Source organism: Rhincodon typus, chromosome 22 (genome assembly GCF_021869965.1).
Source record: "Rhincodon typus isolate 14 chromosome 22, sRhiTyp1.1, whole genome shotgun sequence".
Classification (NCBI taxonomy): domain Eukaryota; kingdom Metazoa; phylum Chordata; class Chondrichthyes; order Orectolobiformes; family Rhincodontidae; genus Rhincodon; species Rhincodon typus.
The window spans coordinates 45,875,167-45,896,513 of NC_063353.1; the positions used below are offsets into that span (position 1 = coordinate 45,875,167).

The 21,347-nt window shown below is 42.9% G+C and overlaps 1 protein-coding gene across 1 annotated transcript in view; it reads left to right on the forward strand.

Annotated features, from left to right (window-relative positions):
- The window catches only part of camk1da (calcium/calmodulin-dependent protein kinase 1Da), a 395,944-nt gene that overhangs the window by 173,432 nt on the left and 201,165 nt on the right, over positions 1-21,347 (forward strand). The window contains exon 3 of the mRNA XM_048610011.1: positions 9,967-10,041. Within this exon, the coding sequence (XP_048465968.1) occupies positions 9,967-10,041 (75 nt within the window). The remainder of the gene's footprint in view (positions 1-9,966; positions 10,042-21,347) is intronic.

A 21,347-nucleotide genomic window follows, 5' to 3' on the forward strand; every position in this document is an offset into this window, starting at 1 on the left:
ACAGGGTCAGAGACAACATAGTGTGGAGCTGGAGGAACATAGCAGGCCAGGCAGCATCAGAGGAGCAGGAAAGCTGACGTTTCAGGTCGGGACCCTTTCTTCAGAAATTTCTGAAGAAGGGTCCCAATCCAAAACATCAACTTTCCTGCTCCTCTGATGCTGCCTGGCCTGTGATCTTCCTCCAGCTCCACCCTATGTTGGCTCTGTATACTGATCACCATCATCCTTCAGTTTGCCTGCATGCAGCTCTCTTTTGTGTCAAGTCAAATGGCATTTGTCTTAACTCAGTAGTTGTTTGCACTGCTTCCTGGTTCAAGGGTCACCATGTCTCATGGACCAGTACAAATATTAGCCAAAAAAATTATAATTGCTCCCTTTACACTTGGTAAATATTCTTAAAAGTCCCTTTCAAATCCACTTAAAAACAATTACCAATTACCCAAACATTTTAAAAGAAATTGCAACTATTTTTCACTGCCCTGTTTTTGGGTCGAAGGTCATCTTTGTGCTTTATAGCCAGAGCATTACTTTCGAAATAAAAACAGAAATTGCTGGAAAGCTTATGAGGTCTGGCAGCATCTGTGGAGAGAAATCAGAGTTAGCGTTTGAGGTCCAGTGATCTTCCACTAGACCCAAAATGTTAACACTGATCTCTCTCCACAGAAGCTGCCAGACCTGCTGAGCTTTTCTAACAGTTTTTGTTTTTATTTCTGATTTCCAGCATCCACAGTTCTTTCAGTTTTCAATACTTAGGAAGTGGTGCCACTGTTCTAATATGGGAAATTCAGCAGCCAATTTGCACACAGCAAGTTCCAGCAAATGAGCAATATGATAGTCACCTGTGTTTCATTGATATTGATTGAGGGATAGATAATGATGAGGACACCAGGGATATTTCCCTGGCTCCTCTTATGAATCATGCCATGGGACCATTTATATTTACCCCAAAAAAAAAGACAGAGCTTCAGTTTAAGAAGAATCATCCAAAGAATAGCACCTCCCACAGAGCAGCATTCCTCCAAAAACGACTGGAGCATTAAGCTCGATCTTTGTATTCGGGTCCTCGAGTGGGACTTGAACAGCAAGAGTGTGACCAATTGAGCAAAGACATACGCATCGGAACATAAAGAGTAAGACAAGCTGAGGGCAGAAGACTTGGCATTAATATTGGTATTCTAAACTACTGATAGAAATTGTTGATGAACTATTGCAACAGGCTCAGATAATGCAGCAACATTAAATATTATTTCTCTCTTCTCGATTATAATCATATACAAATCTGTTTTTTTTAAATGAAACAATCTTGGATGATTTTCTTAATTCACTTTCCCTGTAAAAGTCCCTGGAGAATGCTTGTCAGTAGAAGACTGTGATATTTTGCACTACTGAAGATTTTAGCAACTTACATAAAGATGACTTTTCTTCAGACTGTTCAGATTTTACATGATTAAAGCTTCCTGAAGATGGGCAGAGATATTTATTTTAAAAGGAAATAGAAAGCCTTTCTGGCTTTCATTCAAATATTATGTAAATCATTGACCATTCTACTGAATAGAGTGCCTTATTGGCAGCTGGATAAAAGTTAATGAATTCATGCAATTTCCTGTAAACAGATATTAAACTCTAGCTGTGCTGATTGTGCATTTTTTTAGGGCTTTTAGAGTGTGCTCTGACAAGACTTTTGTTTGAAAACGTAGCGCAAGAAATCATTGTGTTTTTAATGCAGAGCAGCCTGCAAGCTGTTGCCACATAAAACTCTGCTCAGTGTTTGCTTGTTGCAGACTTCCTCACCGTGTTTAATGTTCAGATGTTTAAGATTCAATTTGTGTGATTATTCCGTTGCTCTTTGTATATTTAGAACATAGCCATGTCTCAAACAATTATCTTCATGAGGACTCCATGCCTGTATGCGCATATAGTCTTTCATTCAAATTGGATTTTTAACCATCTTCCCTTAAATTCACACTTACACATTTGGTGAATCTATTGTACATTTCATTAGCCAATTTGCAAGTGTAATACTGTGATGTGTGAACCCTGAATGTTGGAAACCTTCTGTCTCATAAGATGAATGTGTGCGTCATAATCAATTCTGTGTTAAGCATTGCCTGTTGTGACTCAGAGTCCTCACTCAGGCACAGCGCTCTCTGCCTCATTTGCCGTTGAGGATCACACTGGGCTGAAAGATGCACAGCTTTCTGGCCTCTATTTCTTTCTCCAGGTCCTCTTCACTTCTCGTTTCTTCTCCTGACTGCTCCACCACCTCCAATGCCCTTCGGAGCAGTCAGCCCCACAACTCTCAGGACTGGCTACCAGTTGTCAGAGTCAGTGTGCACCAGCTTCATATTGATATCCTTGTAGCGAGCTCTGGGCAGACTGGACGTTGTGACCTTGTGTGAATATACAGCCATTGTCGATGTGGCTGAGCCAGCGTAGGGTGTGCGGATAGAATTAACACCCTCCAGAACCTCTCCGTTGGTGACATTGGCCTACAGAGATGCTGAGGATACAAAAGAACAAAGAGAAGTACAGCACAGGAAAAGGCCCTCCAAGCCTGTGCCGATCATCATACCCTAACTAATCTAAAAAACTAACCTTCTGCCCTTATTCAGTCTGTATCCCTCTTTTCCCTTCCTATTCGTGTAACCATCCTGAAGCCTCTTCCTGCTTCCACCACCTCCTCTGGCAGTGCATTCCAGGCTCCTACCACTCTCTGTGTGAAAAACTTTCCTTGCACATCACCCTTAAACTTTCCCCCTCTCACCTTGACCCTGTGCCCCCGTGTAGTTGAAACTTCAACCCTGGGAAAAAGCCTCTGACTATCCATCCTATCTATGCCTCTCATAATTTTGTAGACCTCTATCAGGTCTCCTCTCAGCCGCTGTCTTTCCAGTGAAAACAATCCTAGTCTTTTTAACCTTTCCTCGTGGCCAATGCCCTCAAGACTTAGCAACATCCTAGTGAGCCTTATCTGTACTCTCTCCAAAGCTTCCACATCCTTCTGGTAGTGTGGTGACCAAAGCTACACACAATACTCCAAATGCGGTCCAACAGGGGCTTTATATCGCTGCAACATGAGCAGTCTAACAAGGGTTTTATATAGCTGCAACATGGGCAGTCTAACAAGGGTTTTATATCGCTGCAACTTGGGCAGTCTAACAAGGGTTTCATATCGCTGCAACATGGGCAGTCTAACAAGGGTTATATATGGCTGCAACATGGTTTGCCAACTCAGAGACATCAGAGACAGTGAAGGTTGACAGGTTGTCTAGTTCTCTCTTCATTGTAGAGTAGTGCTGTCTTGACCAGGTGAGGAGGGAGATTCGCCTCCTTTTTTCCTACCCACCTCTTGGACAGCTTCAAGAAATATTTCAATTTCTTTTTACCATCCAGTGTGAATCAAGGTCAAAGAGTCCTTTCTGTAAGAGTTACTGAATCCAGTATGTGTCAGAGAGCCAGTGACTGGAAACAACCTGCAGTGTGAACGGAGTGTCGTTTAGACTGTGGGGTTTACAACAGGGAATACACATTGAAAGGTATTAACATGTTTTTGGTTTGCAATAATTGAGGATTGTAGTTAGACCAGGCAATGACGTTCCTCTCCCACAGTAGACCAAGCAGCCCCTGTAATTTCCCACAATGGTAACAGGAACCTTCACCATGAACAGCAGTTGACACTGCCCAATGAACTGGCATGACCCTACAACAGTGGCTCTTATGTATATTTGATGCCAAGCTCTCTGGCATCCCCAACAAATGAGAAGGTCTTCTCTATGTCTACCCAAATAAACCTTCCCTACATTTAGAAAGAATTCCATCATGTCACGCCTCAGCGTGAGAAACTGTATTCAATCATCCCTGATAGGTATAACCTCAACTTGTCTGGAAAACTACGACATTTTTCAAATAAACTTCCATTTGTACCTGAAGATTTATTTCCAGATCTCAGTATATCACTGTCTGTATTTTACGCTGTTTTTGTTACATTTTCCTTTGTGCCACATATTATGTTTCTAAAGTGTGAAATGACCAGACTAAAACCAACTCATCATTTTGGACAATGTAAGAGTAATCCTGCCTATTTATTACATTGAAAGGCAGGCACTCCTTTTATGAGGCTCTTTCATTCAAGAGATTTTTATTTGAAGCTGTGGTACATAGAGACTGTGAATAATATGTTACTTAATAACATAGGTTGTCAGGACATGGGGGGTTGCACAGTCTTTCTTTGCTGTTTCCTGTTTGGCACGCGCCATCTCTCTCCCCTTTCCTTTCCATTTTATAAATTGCGTTTGATTTCTTGAGCACATGTGATGCCACAGTGAGTGATTGCAATGCACAGTGTGAAACTCAGGAACCATTATGCCCTTCCTCCTACACAATTAAAACATGGAATGAGTTAGATACAGTTCTTAGTGTTAGGGCTAAAGAGATCAAAGGGTATGGGGGAGGAAGCAGGAACAGGGGACTGAGTTTGATGAATGGCCATGATCATATTGAATGGTGGAGCAGGCTCGAAGGCCTGAAGGGCCTACTCCTGCTCTTATTTTCCATGAATTCCAGATATTTTCTAATCAACCTTTTCTTACACACCTCTGGCGCGGGTGAGACATGAGCGGAGTTCTGGCTCAGATGTAGATTCTATGAATTCCATTCCACTCTATGCTAATATAGTGTACTTGTTCTATCCCAGACTTCCTGCGTCGGAAGCTGCTGAGAAGTGTTTTTGGAGGAATAAAGAATAAGTTACATTGCTGGTTTTTTTCTGTTAGAACACTGCAAAGTCCCAAAAGCTTTGGCATGCAAAGTAATGGACTCAGAGTGTGTGATACCTCAGTGTAATGCTTTCCCTACAGCCTCATAATTAACTTGGTAAGCACATGTAGTGTGTGGTAGACTACCAGAGAACATTCATATACGTATCTTTGCCCCCACTCTAAGGAACGTATAGAGGGCAAGTAAATTCCTGCCTGTGGTAGCTGGAAATCGGGATCCTGTCGAAAGATTTCGCAGCACACAGCCTACTTCAGTTGTTCCGATTGCAATTCCCTTTTTAATAATAGGGATTAAATGGAAGCATGGCTGGAAATCGCAACTTCAAAGTGTTGAGAATGTGTGAAGATTCCCCTTACACTGCAATACAGGAAGAAACACATTAGCCACAGCTGTCGAAGGATTGACCTGTATTCTCTAAGTCAGAGACAGGTGGAGACAAGGACCTGGGAGCAGAGAATGTTACAAGCTGTATTGGTGTCATGGCAGTTGCATTCTGACATTATCTATTTACTTTGTAATTCAGTAGCCAATGCAATGCTGCAAATGACTCTTTACTACATCATTCTCTTGGGATGAAAGTCTGGCTAATGAGACTGAGGAGATGCTTTAGTTTTTGTATTATTCATTCACTGGCTAGGCCAGTATTAATGGTCCATCCCTCATTGCCCAGAGAACAGTTAATAGTTCTCCATAATGCTACTAGAGTCACATATATCTGAGACCAGGTAAGAATAGCAGATTTCCTTCCCTAAAAGAACATCAGTGAAGCAGATGAGTTTTTCCCCCAACAATCAACAACCAGCATTAGACTCTTAATTCTGTATCTTTTGATTTAAGTGTCAAATTCCACCATCTACCATAGTGTGATTTCAACTCAGGTCCCCAGAACATTGCCTGGATCTTGAAATTAATAAATCCCGTGATTATACCATTAAACCATCGCCTCCCCTTGTCGCCACAGCTAATGATAACCCTGTGCAGGTTCCATCACCAGACTGAAATTTGAATACTGATCCTGTTGGAATTGTTTGAGCTGTACATGTGGACATAATTTACAGCTGATTATGTTTCTTCTTTTGACATGTGTAATAATTCGGGAAATCCAACTGGAAGGGAGCATTGTTTACTGTTGAACACCTAACTACAGCCATTCCTCGTGGTTAGGGGAGGCAATGGCTTAGTAGTCTAATCACTGAACTGATCATCCAGATCAGTCCCAGGGACAATGGAAATTCCAGGGACCCGGGTTTGAATCCTGCCGTGGCAGATGGTGGAATTTGAATTTATAAAAAGAGTCTGGAATTAAGAGTCTAATGATAACCATGAATCTGTTGTTAATTGTTGGAAAAACCCATCTGGTTCACTGATGTCTTTTAGGGAAGCAAGCATTCTGCTCCTATGATGCTCCTTGGCCTGCTGTGTTCATCCAGCTCTGCACCTTGTTGTCTCGGATTCTCCAGCATCTGCAGTTCCTACTATCTCTGAGCCATCCTTACCCTGTTCTGGCCTACATATGACTCCAGACCCACAGCGATGTGGTTGGCTCTTGACAATTAAGGATGGACAATAAATGCTGGCCTAGCCAGCGATGCCCTCATTCCACGAACGAATAAAGAAAGGTATACATGGGTTAGTCCCAGCCTGGGACAGACAGTTCTGCAGATCCATCCCTTGGTCCACTTTATTTTGTTGTTTTTACTTTTTTTAATATCCAGAAATGCTCTTACAGACAACGGAACAGCTTTCTCACAACCAAATCACCGTGATTTTGTTTTAGTCACTAACAGTCCCTAGTAACAACTATTCACCCTCCTAGTCTGATCATTATCAACTCCTTTATCTATCCAACTGCTCTTCTCACTCTTTGGGCTCTATCCTATCGTTTACTCCCTACCTCATCCTCCTCCCTGTTTTCTGCATATAACTCGACGTTTTCCCAGCAACCATCAGTTCTGAGGGAGGGTCGTTGGACCCGAAACGTTAACTCTGATTTTTCTCTTCACAGATGCTGCCAGACCTGCTGAGCTTTTCCAGCAACTTCTGTTTTTGTTCCTGATTTACAGCATCCGCAGTTCTTTCGGTTTTTATTGTGACATTTTTTTTTGTTTTCTTTAAACTGCTGACTATCACCAGTAATCACCTGTGTAGCCAATTCGGATATTTACGAGCAAAGTCCATTATGGGCAATGCAAGCCATCAAAAAGTGAGGGGGACGTAGGGAGAAAGGGAAGGGGCTAAATCAAAATGGAGTTGGGGTGGAAATAAAGCACTGTACCCCACTTGGTGCCCACCTCTCTCTAAAGGCATCGAGGGCTTTGGTAAACACCACAAGGTTTGGTCCTCTCCAAGGACAGCTGGGCATGAATAGAACTGCACAGTCGGTCTCCTTTATAAAGGGCACAGTTTGGCATGCCATTGCCTTATACTGGGGAACTTGTACTCAATGAGCTGCAGAGGGAGATTAATTAATGATTCCTCATAGGCTTTGTAGGAGCACATGTGAAGGTTTTCTTGAAGTATACTAGCATTGATAATTCTGTTGACAAAAACACATGGTCGTTAGGCCTTTCTTGATTGATACTTATCATCATCAACCTTTCTTCACCTCAAGTGCCAAACATTAGATATACTTCTTCATTCTTAGAGTTAGAATCCCTACAGTGTGGAAACAGGCCCTTCGGCTCAACAAGCCCACACCAACTCTCAGAGCATCCCACCCAGACCCCATCCCCCTATAACCCACCTAGTCTACACATCCTGAACACCATGGTTAATTCAGCATGGCCAATCCACCTAGCCTGCACATCTTTGGACTGTGGGAGTAAACTGGAACAAATCCAAGGAGAATGTGGAAACTCCACACAGACAGTTACCCAAGGATAGAATTGAACCATAGGCCCCTGGTGCTGTGAGGCAGCAGTGCTAACCACTGAGCCACCGTGCTCCGAGATGGATTCTCTCAATTTCTAAGGTCTTTGTGGAAAAGATTGCAATCTTATATCTTCTGAATCTGCTTTGTGTGTTAAAACTGGCCTGTAGTGTGTCACTTGATCAACGATTAAACATTGTGAAATGTACAAACAAACGTGATGTTCATATCATTGGCATCTGAAACCCAGCATTGAATGTGCTGAAAATGTTTTTCCTTTCGTACATGCCATCCTGAGAAACCAGCCAGAGAAAAACTAAACAGCAATTTCAAAAAGATTGACAAACCTTCCAAACGGCTGGCAATTCATAAATGGATGTGCAATGAAATGTAACAATAAGTAATACCACTGAAATTGCAACATACACAGGCCGTTAACACACGATGCAGCTATGACCAACATTCCTTTATTTCTTTGGGGGAAAAATTGACTCTAAAGCCTGAAAAATGATGAACTGTAAAAGTCTGGAATGTACGAGATATATTTTCTGAGTGGCGTTGTTGGGGTGAGGAAGTGGGGTGGTGGTGCTATATCTCTACTCCAGCCCCCACCACCCAGATGTTTATTGCTGCATCTTGTGATGATGGTGAGTCATTGACAAAAGTCTGTGTGAAACAGAGTGGAACTGCAGATTATCGAGGTTTGTTAATTCAAGTTATTTTAACACAGTGTGGAGCTGGAGGAACACAGCAGGCCAGGCAGCATCAGAGGAGCAGGAAAGCTGACGTTTTGGGTCGGGACCCTTCTTCAGAAACCTCTAACCCGAAACGTCAACTTTCCTGCTCCTCTGATGCAGCCTGGCCTGCTGTGTTCATCCAGCTCCACACTGTGATATCTCTGACTCCAGCATCGGCAGTTGTTACTATCTCTAATTCAAGTTATTGTTGTTTGTGCAGCAAACCTCCCACAGAGTTGTTTTATTCAATTCTTTGATTCAAGTTATTGGATAATTCAAAGCATTTTTATCAACAAAGTACCTCGAGTTGCCAGGACGATCACCCAGAAAGGAAAATCCACCTTCTAACTTCCCCCTTTCTAACTAACCGACTGTCCCAGCCCATCTTCCCCATCCATACGTAAGTTCACGACTCCCAGCTTCTCTTCCTGCGCCATTGAAAGTTGACCATAGACTTCACTCCTTGCCCCAGTCCCTTCCTCAAATACTTACAGCTTTGCCCTTCCAACAAACTCTCCTAAGAACATAAGAAATAGGAGCAGGAGGAGTCCACCTGACCCTTCTCCGCCATTCAATAAGATCATGGCTGATCTTTTCATGGACTCAGCTCCACTTACCCACCGACTCACCATTACCCTTAATTCCTTTACTGTTCAAAAATTTATCTATCTTCGCCTTAAAAACATTCAACGAGACATCCTCAACTGCGTCACTGGGCAGGGAATTCCACAGATTCACAACACTTTGGGAGAAGTTCCTCCTCAACTCAGCCCCAAATCTGCTCCCCCTTATTCTGAGGTTATGCCCCCTGTTCTAGTTTCACCCGCCAGAGGAAACAACCTCCCTGCTTCTATTTTATCTATTCCCTTTGTAATTTTATATGTTTCTATAAGATCCTCCTGTCATTCTTCTAAATTCTAATGAGTGTAGTTCCAGTCTACTCAAACCTTCCGTATAAGCCAATCTTCTCAATTCTGGAATTGACCTAGTGATCTGGCTCTCCTTAGAGTTATCAAATCATTGAGGTCAACAAAGCAGGAAAAAGACCCTTCAGCCCATCAAGTCTGTGCTAGTCAAAAGCAACCACCTGACCATTCCAATCCCATTTTCCAGCAGATGGCCTTTTCCTGATGCTTTAGACAAGCCAGGGGCTCTCGGCAAGTTAGAGCAGATGTATTCTCAGGTTTATTTTAGGGAGATGATATTTGTGACCTTCACAGAGAGCAGACACTCCCAATCTGCTGATAGCGTTATAGAGTTGTACAGTACAGAACCAGACCCTTAGGTCCAACTCCTCCATGCCAACCAGATATCCGAAAGTAAACTAGTCCCGTTTGCCAGCATTTGGCCCGTAGGAACTATGATGTTCCACTGAAGCACATAATGATTGGCAAGTGTGATCTTTTTGCTTGAAAAGGACTTGCGAGAGCTTTTAAAGATAAACCTTTTACATCTTTTCCGGAGCGTGTAACTGGATTAAAGATACCAAGGCTGGGTAGATCAGAAGCTGGCCCATGTCTCAAATTGAACTGTTTGTTCTTGTAATGAGAGCGAGCATTTACGCTGCTATCTTCTTGCTTCCAGAATAAAGCATGAAAACATTGTGGCCCTGGAGGACATTTACGAGAGCCCAAACCATTTATACCTTGTGATGCAGCTGTGAGTATGAGACTGTGTCAATGTAATATTTTCCGGTGTTTGGAACATTACACAGTTTGCAACTATGAAATCTCTTTTGACGAGCTAATACATGCAATAATTGCCTTGGTTACCACAATTTTAGATCCCACAATAAAGTAAACAATGACTCTAATTAATGCAGTAGCAAATTTGTAGGTAGAAATGGGCAAAGGCTGACAGATCTATTGATTTTGTTTACAGTAAAGTTTCAGAGTTGAATACAGATGACTAAACCAATCGGATGCTTCAGAAATTCCCAGAAACCGTTCGGTGTCATTGCCAACTTTAGTTGGATGACATTCTTGCGGCTACATTACCTGTCCCTGTCCTGCCCTCGGTTCTCCAAGGGTCTTCAATCATGTGGAATTGTCAGAGAAACCAGTGTCATTCCTTTCTTACAGTCGGAAAAGTTGGGACAAGATTTGATCGAGGGTTCAAAATCACAAGGGCTCTAGTCATAGTAAATGGGGACAAACTGTCCCTATTGGCAGAAGGATAAAAAACCAGAGGACACAGATTCAAGGTGATGGGCCAAAGAACAAAGGCAACGGGACGGAAATCCCACCTGCTGCAGCGAGAGGTTCTGCCTGAGGGTGTGCCGAGGGACTGATTCAACCAATACATTCCAAAAGGAATCGGAGAAGTGTACAAAGGAGAAAAATATGCAGGTCTTCAGGGAAAGGGCAGAGGAGTGGGACTAGCTGAGTGGGACTAACTTCCCAGCTCCTCAGATGCTGTCTGACCTGCTGCGCTTTTGCAGTTCCACATTTATTGACTCTAGCTTCCAGCATCTGCAGTCCTTACAGTCTCCGGAACCTTATTAATAATAAAGACTAAGAACTGCGGATGCAGGCGATCCGAAACATAAACAGAAGTTGCTGGAGAAACTGAGCAGGTTTGGCAGCATCTGTAGAGAGAGAAAGCAGAATTAATGTGTCGAGTCCAGTGACTTATTTATGATTGGATGATGAATAAGCATCAATCAAACAGCCAATTTGTCCCATTTCCAATATATTACAACTAATCAATGACAAAAATTGTGATTAATTTTATAATGTCTCTGCCATGCCTCTCCTGGGTTACTTATGCGCTGGGAATTAATTGCTGGAAACTCTGTGATGATGCCAGAGGAATAGCAAATTTATCTTTGGCTGGAACAATGGTTACTGTAACGTACATGAGTGCCTTTTGGAGTGAGTGGTTCCCTCGTGTCACTGTTTCTACATATTTCAGCTATGTTTATTGTAAGGATGATACATAACTGCACTGCGATATCAATGTAAAAATGTCTGTTGTTTTCCTGTAAATCCCCTTTATCCTTTTTATTTACAACCTCTGGTTTTCCAGAAACAGTTTCCAAGCTGGTATGAAGCTGAAACTCTCATTGAAATGAATGTTCCAAAGTGTCACTAGCTACTCCCCATAGATCACTCTCTCGGGAAAAGGAGATCACAGTGAAAGTGCCCACTGAGGCAGGAAATGGTGATGTTATCTTTTGAGCAGCAGTACAACCTGGGTTAATAAGCTGGTTGGCTTCTATAGCTAATACTTGGTTCAGTGTAGCACCAACAGCTCAGGTTCAATTCCTATTTTGGCCTTGTCGCATGTTTAATATGGAGTGACACCCCTCAAAACTACATTGTCAACTCTCTCTCTCTCTCTCTGCCTAGATTTTGCCTTCAAGATGTTAACAGGAAAAGACTGGGTAGATAAAGATAAACTATTCTCACTGGTTGGGGAATCTAGAACTAGAGGGGGCATACTCTGAGAATTTGGGCCAGACCGTTCAGGAGAGATGTTAGGAACGATTTCTACACACAAAGGGTGGGAGAGGTTTGGAACTCTCTTCCACAAACGTAGGGGATGCTGGATCAGTAGTTAATTTTAAAACTGAGATGGATACATTTTTGTTAAGCAAAAGTATGAAGGGAAATGGGCTAAAGTCAAATAACTAGAGTTATGCCACAGGTCTCATTGAATGATGGAACAAACTCCAGGGACTGAATCTCCTTACCCTGCTCCTATGTTTCTATATTTTTTGATAGAAAAATGCCTACAGACCCTCATACTATGCCCATTACCTTTCAGTACATAGTGTGTGATACTACAGACCTGCTGGGAACACTGCCCCTTATATCCTGAATTGAACAAATGTCAAACAATCAACTCATTTTAACATTTCTTTGCACTGGAAGAGGAAGAAACATGCCTCTATTGCAAACAGCGCTATCCAGAATTGTCCTGCAATGCAATGGACGTTGTTGTGAGGAACCAGGTGGAAAAATGCAGTGATGTTAGAAAAAGGGTCCAGACCCGAAATGTCAGCTTTCCTGTTCTTCTGATGCTGGTTGGCCTGCCGTGTTCATCCAGCTCTACACCTTGTTATCTCAGATTCTCCAGCATCAGCAGTTCCCACTATTATAGAAAAATTTAGGTTTCTTTTCATTTTCCTTGAACATTTTTTTGTTTATGAAACTTTTGCTGTTAGAGGAGACAGACCATAATATTGAATCATTGGTGGTGGGAGGTCGTATGATGCAATGACATAGAATGCGGAAGGAGTTGACATCCTTGATGGTTTGGGTCACAATGTAGGCCTCAGGCTGTACCCTCAGTAGGTGTGGGAAGATGCCAAGTGTCATTTTAGATCCATTTTTCTAATTTTTTTAACATAGAGGCATTATACATAGATTGGGAGATGAATCTTGAAGGATTCAGGGCATTTAGGAATGACAAGAAACAAGGAAAAGATGGGGAGTGGCTCTGGTAGTTAATTATGGTATTAGTGAATCATTATTTTGCATCGGTCTTCCTTGTAGAGAATACAGTAACATCCCAAAGAAGCAACGAATCTGGAAATAGAGGGAGGGAGGAACTGGGGAAAATCACAATCACTGGAGAAGTGGTACTGAATAAATTGCTAGAGATGTGGCGAGTTTTGATGGGGCTAATAAGATAGTTGATACAGTGGTTTCAATTTTCCAAAACTCTCTTGGTTCGGGGATGTTTCCATTAGATTAGGGGAAAAAAAGAAAATCTAATCCTTTATTTAAAAAGAGGTGTGGGGGTGAGATACAAAGCAGGAAAATCCAGGCCAGTTCACTTAACATCTGTCATGGGGAAACTATTATTTAAAAAGTTATAACAGGGCAGTTGGATAAGTTCAAGGTAATCAGGCAGATTTAGCATAGTTTAGTGAAAGGGAAATCTTGTTTAACCAATCTATTGAAGTTCTTTGAGGACGTAAAATCTACTGTGGATAAAGGGGAACCGGTGGATGTACTGTTCTTACTTCTCCAAAAGATGTTTCACAAGGGGTCACTTCAAACGTTACAGCAGAAAGTAAAAGCTCAGGGTGTAGTGGGTAGCACATTGGCATGGAAAGAAGATTGGCTGGACAACAGGAAGCAGACAGTAGACATGAATGTGTCTTTTTTCTGATTGGCAAGATGTAACAAGTAGTGTACCATGACAATTGGTACGGTTTACAATTTATATGAATGAGTTTGATGAAGCATATTTGTACTTGATACAAAGATAGGTAGGAAAGTACATTGTGAAGACATCATAAGGAGGCTAAAAAAGACACAGAAAGATTGACCGAGTGGGCAGAGACTTGGCAAGTTGAATATAATGTGAGAAAATGTGAAATTGTCCTTCTCGGCAGGAAGAATAAAAAATAACCGCATTATTTAAACAGTGCGAGGTTGCGGAGCTCTGAGATGCAGAGGGGTCCTAGTGCATGAATCACAAAATATAAGGACAGCAAGTAATTAGAAAGCTAATAGAATGTTATCACTCTTTGTGAAGGGAACTGCATATAGAAGTTGGGAGGTAGTACAGGGCACTGGTGAGACCCCATCTAGAGTATGGTACACAGTATTGGTCACCTTATTTAAAGAAGAACGTGAATGCATTGGAGGCAGTTCTGAGAAGGTTTACCAGGTTACTGATGTCAGGAATAAGAGAGACTTCTTATGAGGAAAGGTTGGACAGGGTGGGCTGTATCCACTGAAGTTTAGAAGGGTAAGAGGTGATTTGATTGAAACTTATACGATCTTGAAGGGCCTTGACAGGCTGGATGTGGAGAGGATGTTTACTCTTACGGAAGGATATAGAATTATGGGTCACTGTTTAAAAATCAGGGGCTGCCCATTTAAAACAGAGATCGAGTAAAACGTTTTCCCAGAGAGTGTTGTGAGCCTTTGGAACTCACTTCCTCAAAAGGTGATAGAAGCAGAGTCCTTGAATATATTTAAGGCTAAGATGGGTAGATTCTTGGTGAGCAAGTTGAAGTCAGAGGTTATCCAGGGGTAGGCAGGAATATGGAGTTATAATGAGATCGACCACGACCTTATGAAATAGTGAAGCAGACTCAAGGGACTGAATGGCCTCATTTTCCCATAAAACACAGTTGGCTGGAGTGAGAAATCCTTCCCACAGTGCACATTACAAATAGTTTTGCCTTAGTCGAGGTATAAAATGTGAGAGAAAAATATACTGTTGGATATTATTGTGCAAGTAGCATTGAAACATGGCTGATCAATGATTTAGAAGTTTCACCAGTATTCATTGTTTAAGAACACTATGAAACAGTTTGCTTTACAAGTTGCCAATCTCTAGACTGTTATATTTTCCTATTATTAGCTGGTATTATGATAGCAGAGTGGGTTCAATTGGCTGAATGGCCTGTTGCAGCTCCTAATTTGTTCATTTGTTCACCTTATTCAAGGAAGGATGTGAAAGCATTGGAGGGAGTTCAGAGAAGGTTACTAATGTCAGGAATAAGAGGGTCTTCTTATGAGGAAAGGTTGGACAGGATAGAGCTGTATCCATTGAAGTTTAGAAGGGTAAGAAGTGACTTGTTGAAACATATAAGATCTTGAGAGGCCTTGACAGGCTGGGTGCAGAGAGGATGTTTGCTCTATTGGAAGGATACAGAGCCAGGGGTTACTGTTTAAAAATCAGCGGCTACTCATTTAAAACTGAGATCACATGTTAAGTATGAAACAATCACTTAAACCCTCCTTTCCCAGTTTCTTTATTATATACGTCACTGTACAATTACACCACCATATGGCATGCAGAATTGGGCAAAGGACCTGCCCCTCAGCAGATCATGAGCACTACTTCCCTTTAAGAGTACGCTGCTTCAGATTCTGTCTCTCCATGTGTAGTATTCCCACGGATTTTCCTAAATGCAAATACCGCTTGGAGATTTTCACAGCCAATTGAAGTTATCAAGTGAAATGCAGTGAGAAAATATTATCGAAGATTAACAGTGACATTGAAATAATTAAAGTGAATGATACTCACTTAACCTAACATGAATCCTTTCAGTGCCTGGGTCAACACAAGGAATACTCCTAATCTGCTACAACTCCGTCCTGACACATTAGTAAGCTTTTCTAGATGTTTCAGCTGCAGTATTTCAACTAGATGAATTTGGGGACAGTGGTGCCTAATGGTAATAGCACTGAATGAGAATCCAGAGACCCAGACTAAGGATCTAGGGAAATGATTTTGAATCCCATCACAGTAGCTGGTGAAATTTGAATTCAAATAATAAATCTTTAAAGCAGTGATGAAGACTGTGAAAATATCATTGATTCTTGTGAAGACCCATCTGGTTCACCAATGTCCTTTATGGAAGGAAATCTACCATCCTTACCCAATCTGGCCTATATGTGACTCCAGACCCACAACCATGTTGTTGGCTCTGAAATGGCTGAGCAAGGCACTCTGCTCAAGTCAGTGAGGAATGGTCAACAAATGTTGCCTTGTCATTGACACCCACGTCTCATGAAAGAAGGAAAATGAAATGAATGGAAGTTTTTATATCTTCTTGATGGCTCTGACTCCTAGAGAAGCTCATATCCAAGTGGGTCAGTTTGAGTGGACGGAGGATGTTTCTAGTTGTGATGTGTACATTGATGGTAAGCAGTGCAAAGAAATGGAATTAATTGGTGTAGGAGTGGCTTGTAAATATTGCCCAAATAATTTTTTCTGAATTTCCTAAAGCAGTGTTAGCAACCTGCTGAACCAGCCCAATCGTAAAAGTAGGAAATAATAATGGACCTTTTAAAGCTTCAGGCATGATATTGACCACAGGCTTAGATGTGAAACTGCATGTGAACACAACACAACACCCCAGAGACAAAGTTATCAGTTCTACACTTTGGCTGCTGTTTGCATTGTGAGAATGTCAGCTATTTCCAAATAGATTGCTTTAAAAAATCTAATTCCTCATTTCTGCAAAATGAAGTGCTCCTGGCTGAATTGATTCTGGAGTTCACTAATATTCCTTTCAAGCTCACAAGACATGTGGCTATTTTCACTGTTTGACACTGCCCTTAATAAAGTATACGAGTTGTTCAGTTGCACCCCTGCCTCGAACTTCTCAAATTAATCAATCAAGAAGGCATTTCATCATATTTATGAAACAGCAGCATTTAAGTTGCATTTTACTATTTTATAATTACAACAAAGGCTGCAATATATTGCTCATATCAGGAGATCTGTGAAACCATAAGATAAGGTGTAAGGCAATTAGCCCTTCAAATGTACACTGCCATCAAATTTGATTACAATATAGTCAATCCTTTCATTGTGAAACTGATATATGTTAGCCTCCTCCAGTGGTCCCCAGCATCACAAATACCAGTCTTCAGCCAATTCATTTCATTCCACGTGATATCAAGAAACGGTTGGAAAACCTGGATACTGCAAAAGTTATGGCCCCTGGCAGCATTCCATTAATAGCAGAGAAGACTTGTGCTCCAGAACTTGCCGCTCCCCTAGCCAAGCTGTTCCAGTATAGTTACAACACCGGCATCTGCCTGACAATCTGGAAAATTGCCCAGGTATGTCCTGTACTCAAAAAGTAGGACACATCCAAATTGCCATTTACTGACCCAACAGTCTCCTCTCGATCATCAGTAAAGTGATGGAAGGTGTCGCTAACAGTGCTATCAAGCAGCACCTGCTCAGCAATAACCTGCTCAGTGACGCCCAGTTTGGGTTCCGCCAGGGCCACTCAGCTCCTGACCTCATTACAGCCTGGGGTTCAAACATGGACAAAAGAGCTGAATTCCAGAGGTGAGGTGAGGGTGACGGCCCTTGACATCAAGGCCACATTCAATTGAGTAGCCCTTTCAAAACTGGAACCAATGGCTATCAGGGAGCAAACTCTCCGGTGATTAGAGTCATATCTGACACATAGGAAGATGGTTGTGGTTATTGGGGGTCAATCATCCCAGCTCCAGGAATCTCTGGTGGAGTTCCTCAGGGTAGTGTCCTAGGCCCAACCATCTTCAGCTGCATCATCAATGACTCCATCTTGAAGTCAGAAGCGGGGATGTTTGCCGATGATTGCACAATGTTCAGCACCATTCGCACCTCCTCAGATACTGAAGGGGTCCATGTTTAAATGAAACAAGATCTGGACAATATCGAGGCCTGGGCTGACAAGTGCCAAGTAATATTTGTGCCGCACTGACCATCTCCGATAAGAGACAATCTAACCACCACCATTGACATTCAATGGTGCTTGTATTGCTGAATCCCTCACTATCAACATCCTGGGTTTCCACTGACCAGAAATCACCTGGACTTGCCACATAAACATGATGGCTACAAGAGCAGGTCAGAAGCTAGGAATACTGTGGCGAGTAACTCACCTCCTGACTCGCCAAATAGGACATACAGGAACACCACCCCCTGCAAGTTCCCCTCCAAGCCACCCACCATCCTGGCTTTGAAATATGTCACCGTTTCTTCAGTGTCGCTGAGTCACAATCCTGGAATTCCCTCCCTAAGGACATTGTGGATTAACCTACAGCACATGGACTGTGATATTCAAGAAGGCAGGTCATCACCACTTCCTCAAGGGGGCAACTAGGGATCGGCAATAAATCCTGGCCCACTAGCATTGCCCGCATTCCCACAAGTGAATTTATATGAAAAACGTTGAGGCCAAGATCCATGTGGTAGAGTGGAAGAGTTATACAGCACAGAAACAGACCCTTCAGTCCAAACTGTCCACACTGACAACATATCCCAATCTGACTTAGTCCCATTTACCAGCATTTGGCCCAAATCTCTCTAAACCCTTCCCATTCATGTACCCTGCAGATGCCTTTTAAATGTTGTAATTGTACCAAGCTCCACCGGTTCCTCTGGCAGCTCATTCCATACCTGCACCACCCTCTACGTGAAAATGTTACCCCTCAGGTCCTTTTTAAATCTTTCTCCTCTCACCTTAAACCTACTCCGCCCCACCCCCCACCCAGCTTTGGACTCTTCTACACTAGGAAAAAGACCTTGGCTATTCACCCTTTCCCTGCCCCCATGAGTTTATGAACCTCCGACACTCCAGGGAAATAAAAGCCCCAGCCTATTCAGCCTTTCCCAATAGCTCAAACCCTCCAACTCTGGCAACATCCTTGTAAATCTTTACTGCACCCTCTCAAGTTTAACACCATCTGTCCTTTAGAATGATAGCCAGAGTTGTATGCAGTATTCCAAAAGTGGCCTAACCAATGTTCGGTACAGCTGCAATATGACACCCCGACACCTATACTCAACACACTGACCAATGAAGGCAACATGCCAAATGCCTTCTTCACCATATACCTGTGTCTCCACTTTCAAGGAACTATATACCTGTGCCGCTAGGTCTCTTTGTCTAGCAACTCTCCCCAGGGCCCTACCATTGTGCCAACCTTAAAATGACTCATTTATCCTGACTTGCAATTTCCTATTGGCTAATCCTTTAGCCAGGCTCATTGATTTCCTCCAGCACCATGAGCCCTTAACTTCTGCAGTAACCTTTCTGTGACAAATTATTGTATGCCTTTTGGAAATCCAAACACACTAAATCTATTGAGATAACAAGGTGTAGAGCTGGATGAACACAGCAGGCCAAGCAGCATCAGAGGAGCAGGAAGGCTGACGTTTCGGGCCTAGACCCTTCATCAGAAATGGGGGAGGGGAAGGGGATTCTGAAATAAATAGGGAGAGAGGGGGAGGCGGATAGAAGATGGATAGAGGAGAAGATAGGTGGAGAGGAGACAGACAGGTCACAGAGACGGGGATGGAGCCAGTAAAGGTGAGTGTAGGTGGGGAGTTAGGGAGGAGATAGGTCGGTCCAGGGAGGACGGACAGGTCAAGGGGGCGGGATGAGGTTAGTAGGTAGGAGATGAGGGTGGGGCTTGAGGTGGGAGGAGGGGATAGGTGGGAGGAAGGACAAGTTAGGGAGGCGGGGACGAGCTGGGCTGGTTTTGAGATGCGGTCGGGGGAGGGGAGATTTTGAAGCTTGTGAAATCCACATTGATACCATTGGGCTGCAGGCTTCCCAAGCAAAATATGAGATGTTGTTCCTGCAGCTTTCGGGTGGCATCATTGTGGCACTGCAGGAGGCCCAGGATGGACATGTCGTCCAAGGAGTGGGAGGGGTAGTTGAAATGGTTCGCGACTGGGAGGTGCAGTTGTTTAGTGCGAACCGAGCGTAGGTGTTCCACAAAGCAGTCCCCAAGCCTCCGCTTGGTTTCCCCGATGTAGAGGGGGCCACAACGGCCACATCCTGGGCCTCCTGCATTGCCACAATGAGGCCACCTGAAAGCTGCAGGAACAGCATCTCATATTTCTCTTGGGAAGCCTGCAGCCCAAGGGTATCAATGTGGACTTCACAAGCTTCAAAATCTCCCCTCCCCCTACCGCATCTCAAAACCAGCCCAGCTTGTCCCTGTCTCCCTAACCATTCCTCCCACCTCAAGCCACACCCCATCTCCTACCCACTAACCTCATCCCACCTCCTCCACCTGTCTGTCCTCTCTGGACCGAACTATCCCCTCCCTAACTCCCCACCTACATTCACCTTTACTGGCTCGATCCCCACTTCTTTGACCTGTCTGTCTCCTCTCCACCTATCTTCTCCTTTATCCATCTTCTATCCACCTCCCCCTCTCTCCCTATTTATTTCAGAATCCCCTTCCCCTCCCCCATTTCTGAAGAAGGGTCTCAACCCGAAACATCAGCTTTCCTGCTCCTCTGATGCTGCTTGGCCTGCTGTGTTCATCCAGCTCTACACCTTGTTATCTCAGATTCTCCAGCATCGGCAGTTCCTACTATCTCTCTCACACTAAATCTATTGCTTCCCTTTATCTACATCTGCAAAGAACTCTAATAAAATCATTAAATGTGACCATCTTTCAGGAAACCATATTGACTCTGACAACTGTGCTATGATTTTCAAAGCGTCCTGCTATTACCTCCTTAGTAATGTATTCTAGCATTTTCCCAATAACAAATGTTTGACTAACTGGGCTATAGTTTCTTGTTTTCTTTCTCCCTCCTCCTCCTTTCTGGAATAACGCTGATACTTTTGTGATTTTCAAACCCACTGGAATAATTGCAGCATCAGGGAATTTTGGAAGGTTACAACCAATGCATCCATTATCTCTGCAGCCACTTCTTTTAAGATTCTAGGATGCAGTTGATCAGTTATAGGTGACTTAACAGCCTTTAATCCCATTAGTTTTCCTTGTTGTAGAATCATAGAATCTCTACAGTTTGCAATCAGGCCATTCGGCCCGTGCACATCCCTGGACACAATGGGCAATTTAGCATGGGCCAATCCATCTAACCTGCACATCTTTGGACTGTGGGAGGGAACCAGAGCACCCGGAGGAAACCCACGCAGATACGGGGAGAATGTGCAAACTCCACACAGACAGTCGCCCAAGACTGGAATCAAACTCGGGTTCCTGGCACTGTGAGGCAGCAGTGCTAACCACTGAGCCATTTGCTGCCTCCTTATATTAGTCCCTTTTATGAACATAAATATAGCAATGATTTAATTAAAGTCAAATTGTTTAAACAGACCGGCTTATTGAAGATAAATTCTTCTCACACAGCTCACCACCACCTTCTGAAGAGCAACAAGGGATAGGCAATAAATGCTGGCCAGTCAACAATGCCATATCCCACAAGTGGATATTGCTTTTGTTCTCTTTTTTGTATACTTGTAGAAGCTCTTATGGTCTATTTTTATATTTCATGCTAGTTTTTTTCTCACACTTCATTTTTTTTTAGTCGTCCTTTGCTGATTTCTATCCTATCACTACTCCTTGGAGCCTTGTACTTTCAATCTGATACTGAGTTAGTTAGCCTCAGCTAGTGCGTTCTTCTTAAAGTTGTTCTTTCTCAATGGAATATATTTTTGTTGAGAGTTATGAAATATAACTTTTGTTGCCTGCACGGCTTCTATGCCATCTTACCTGTTG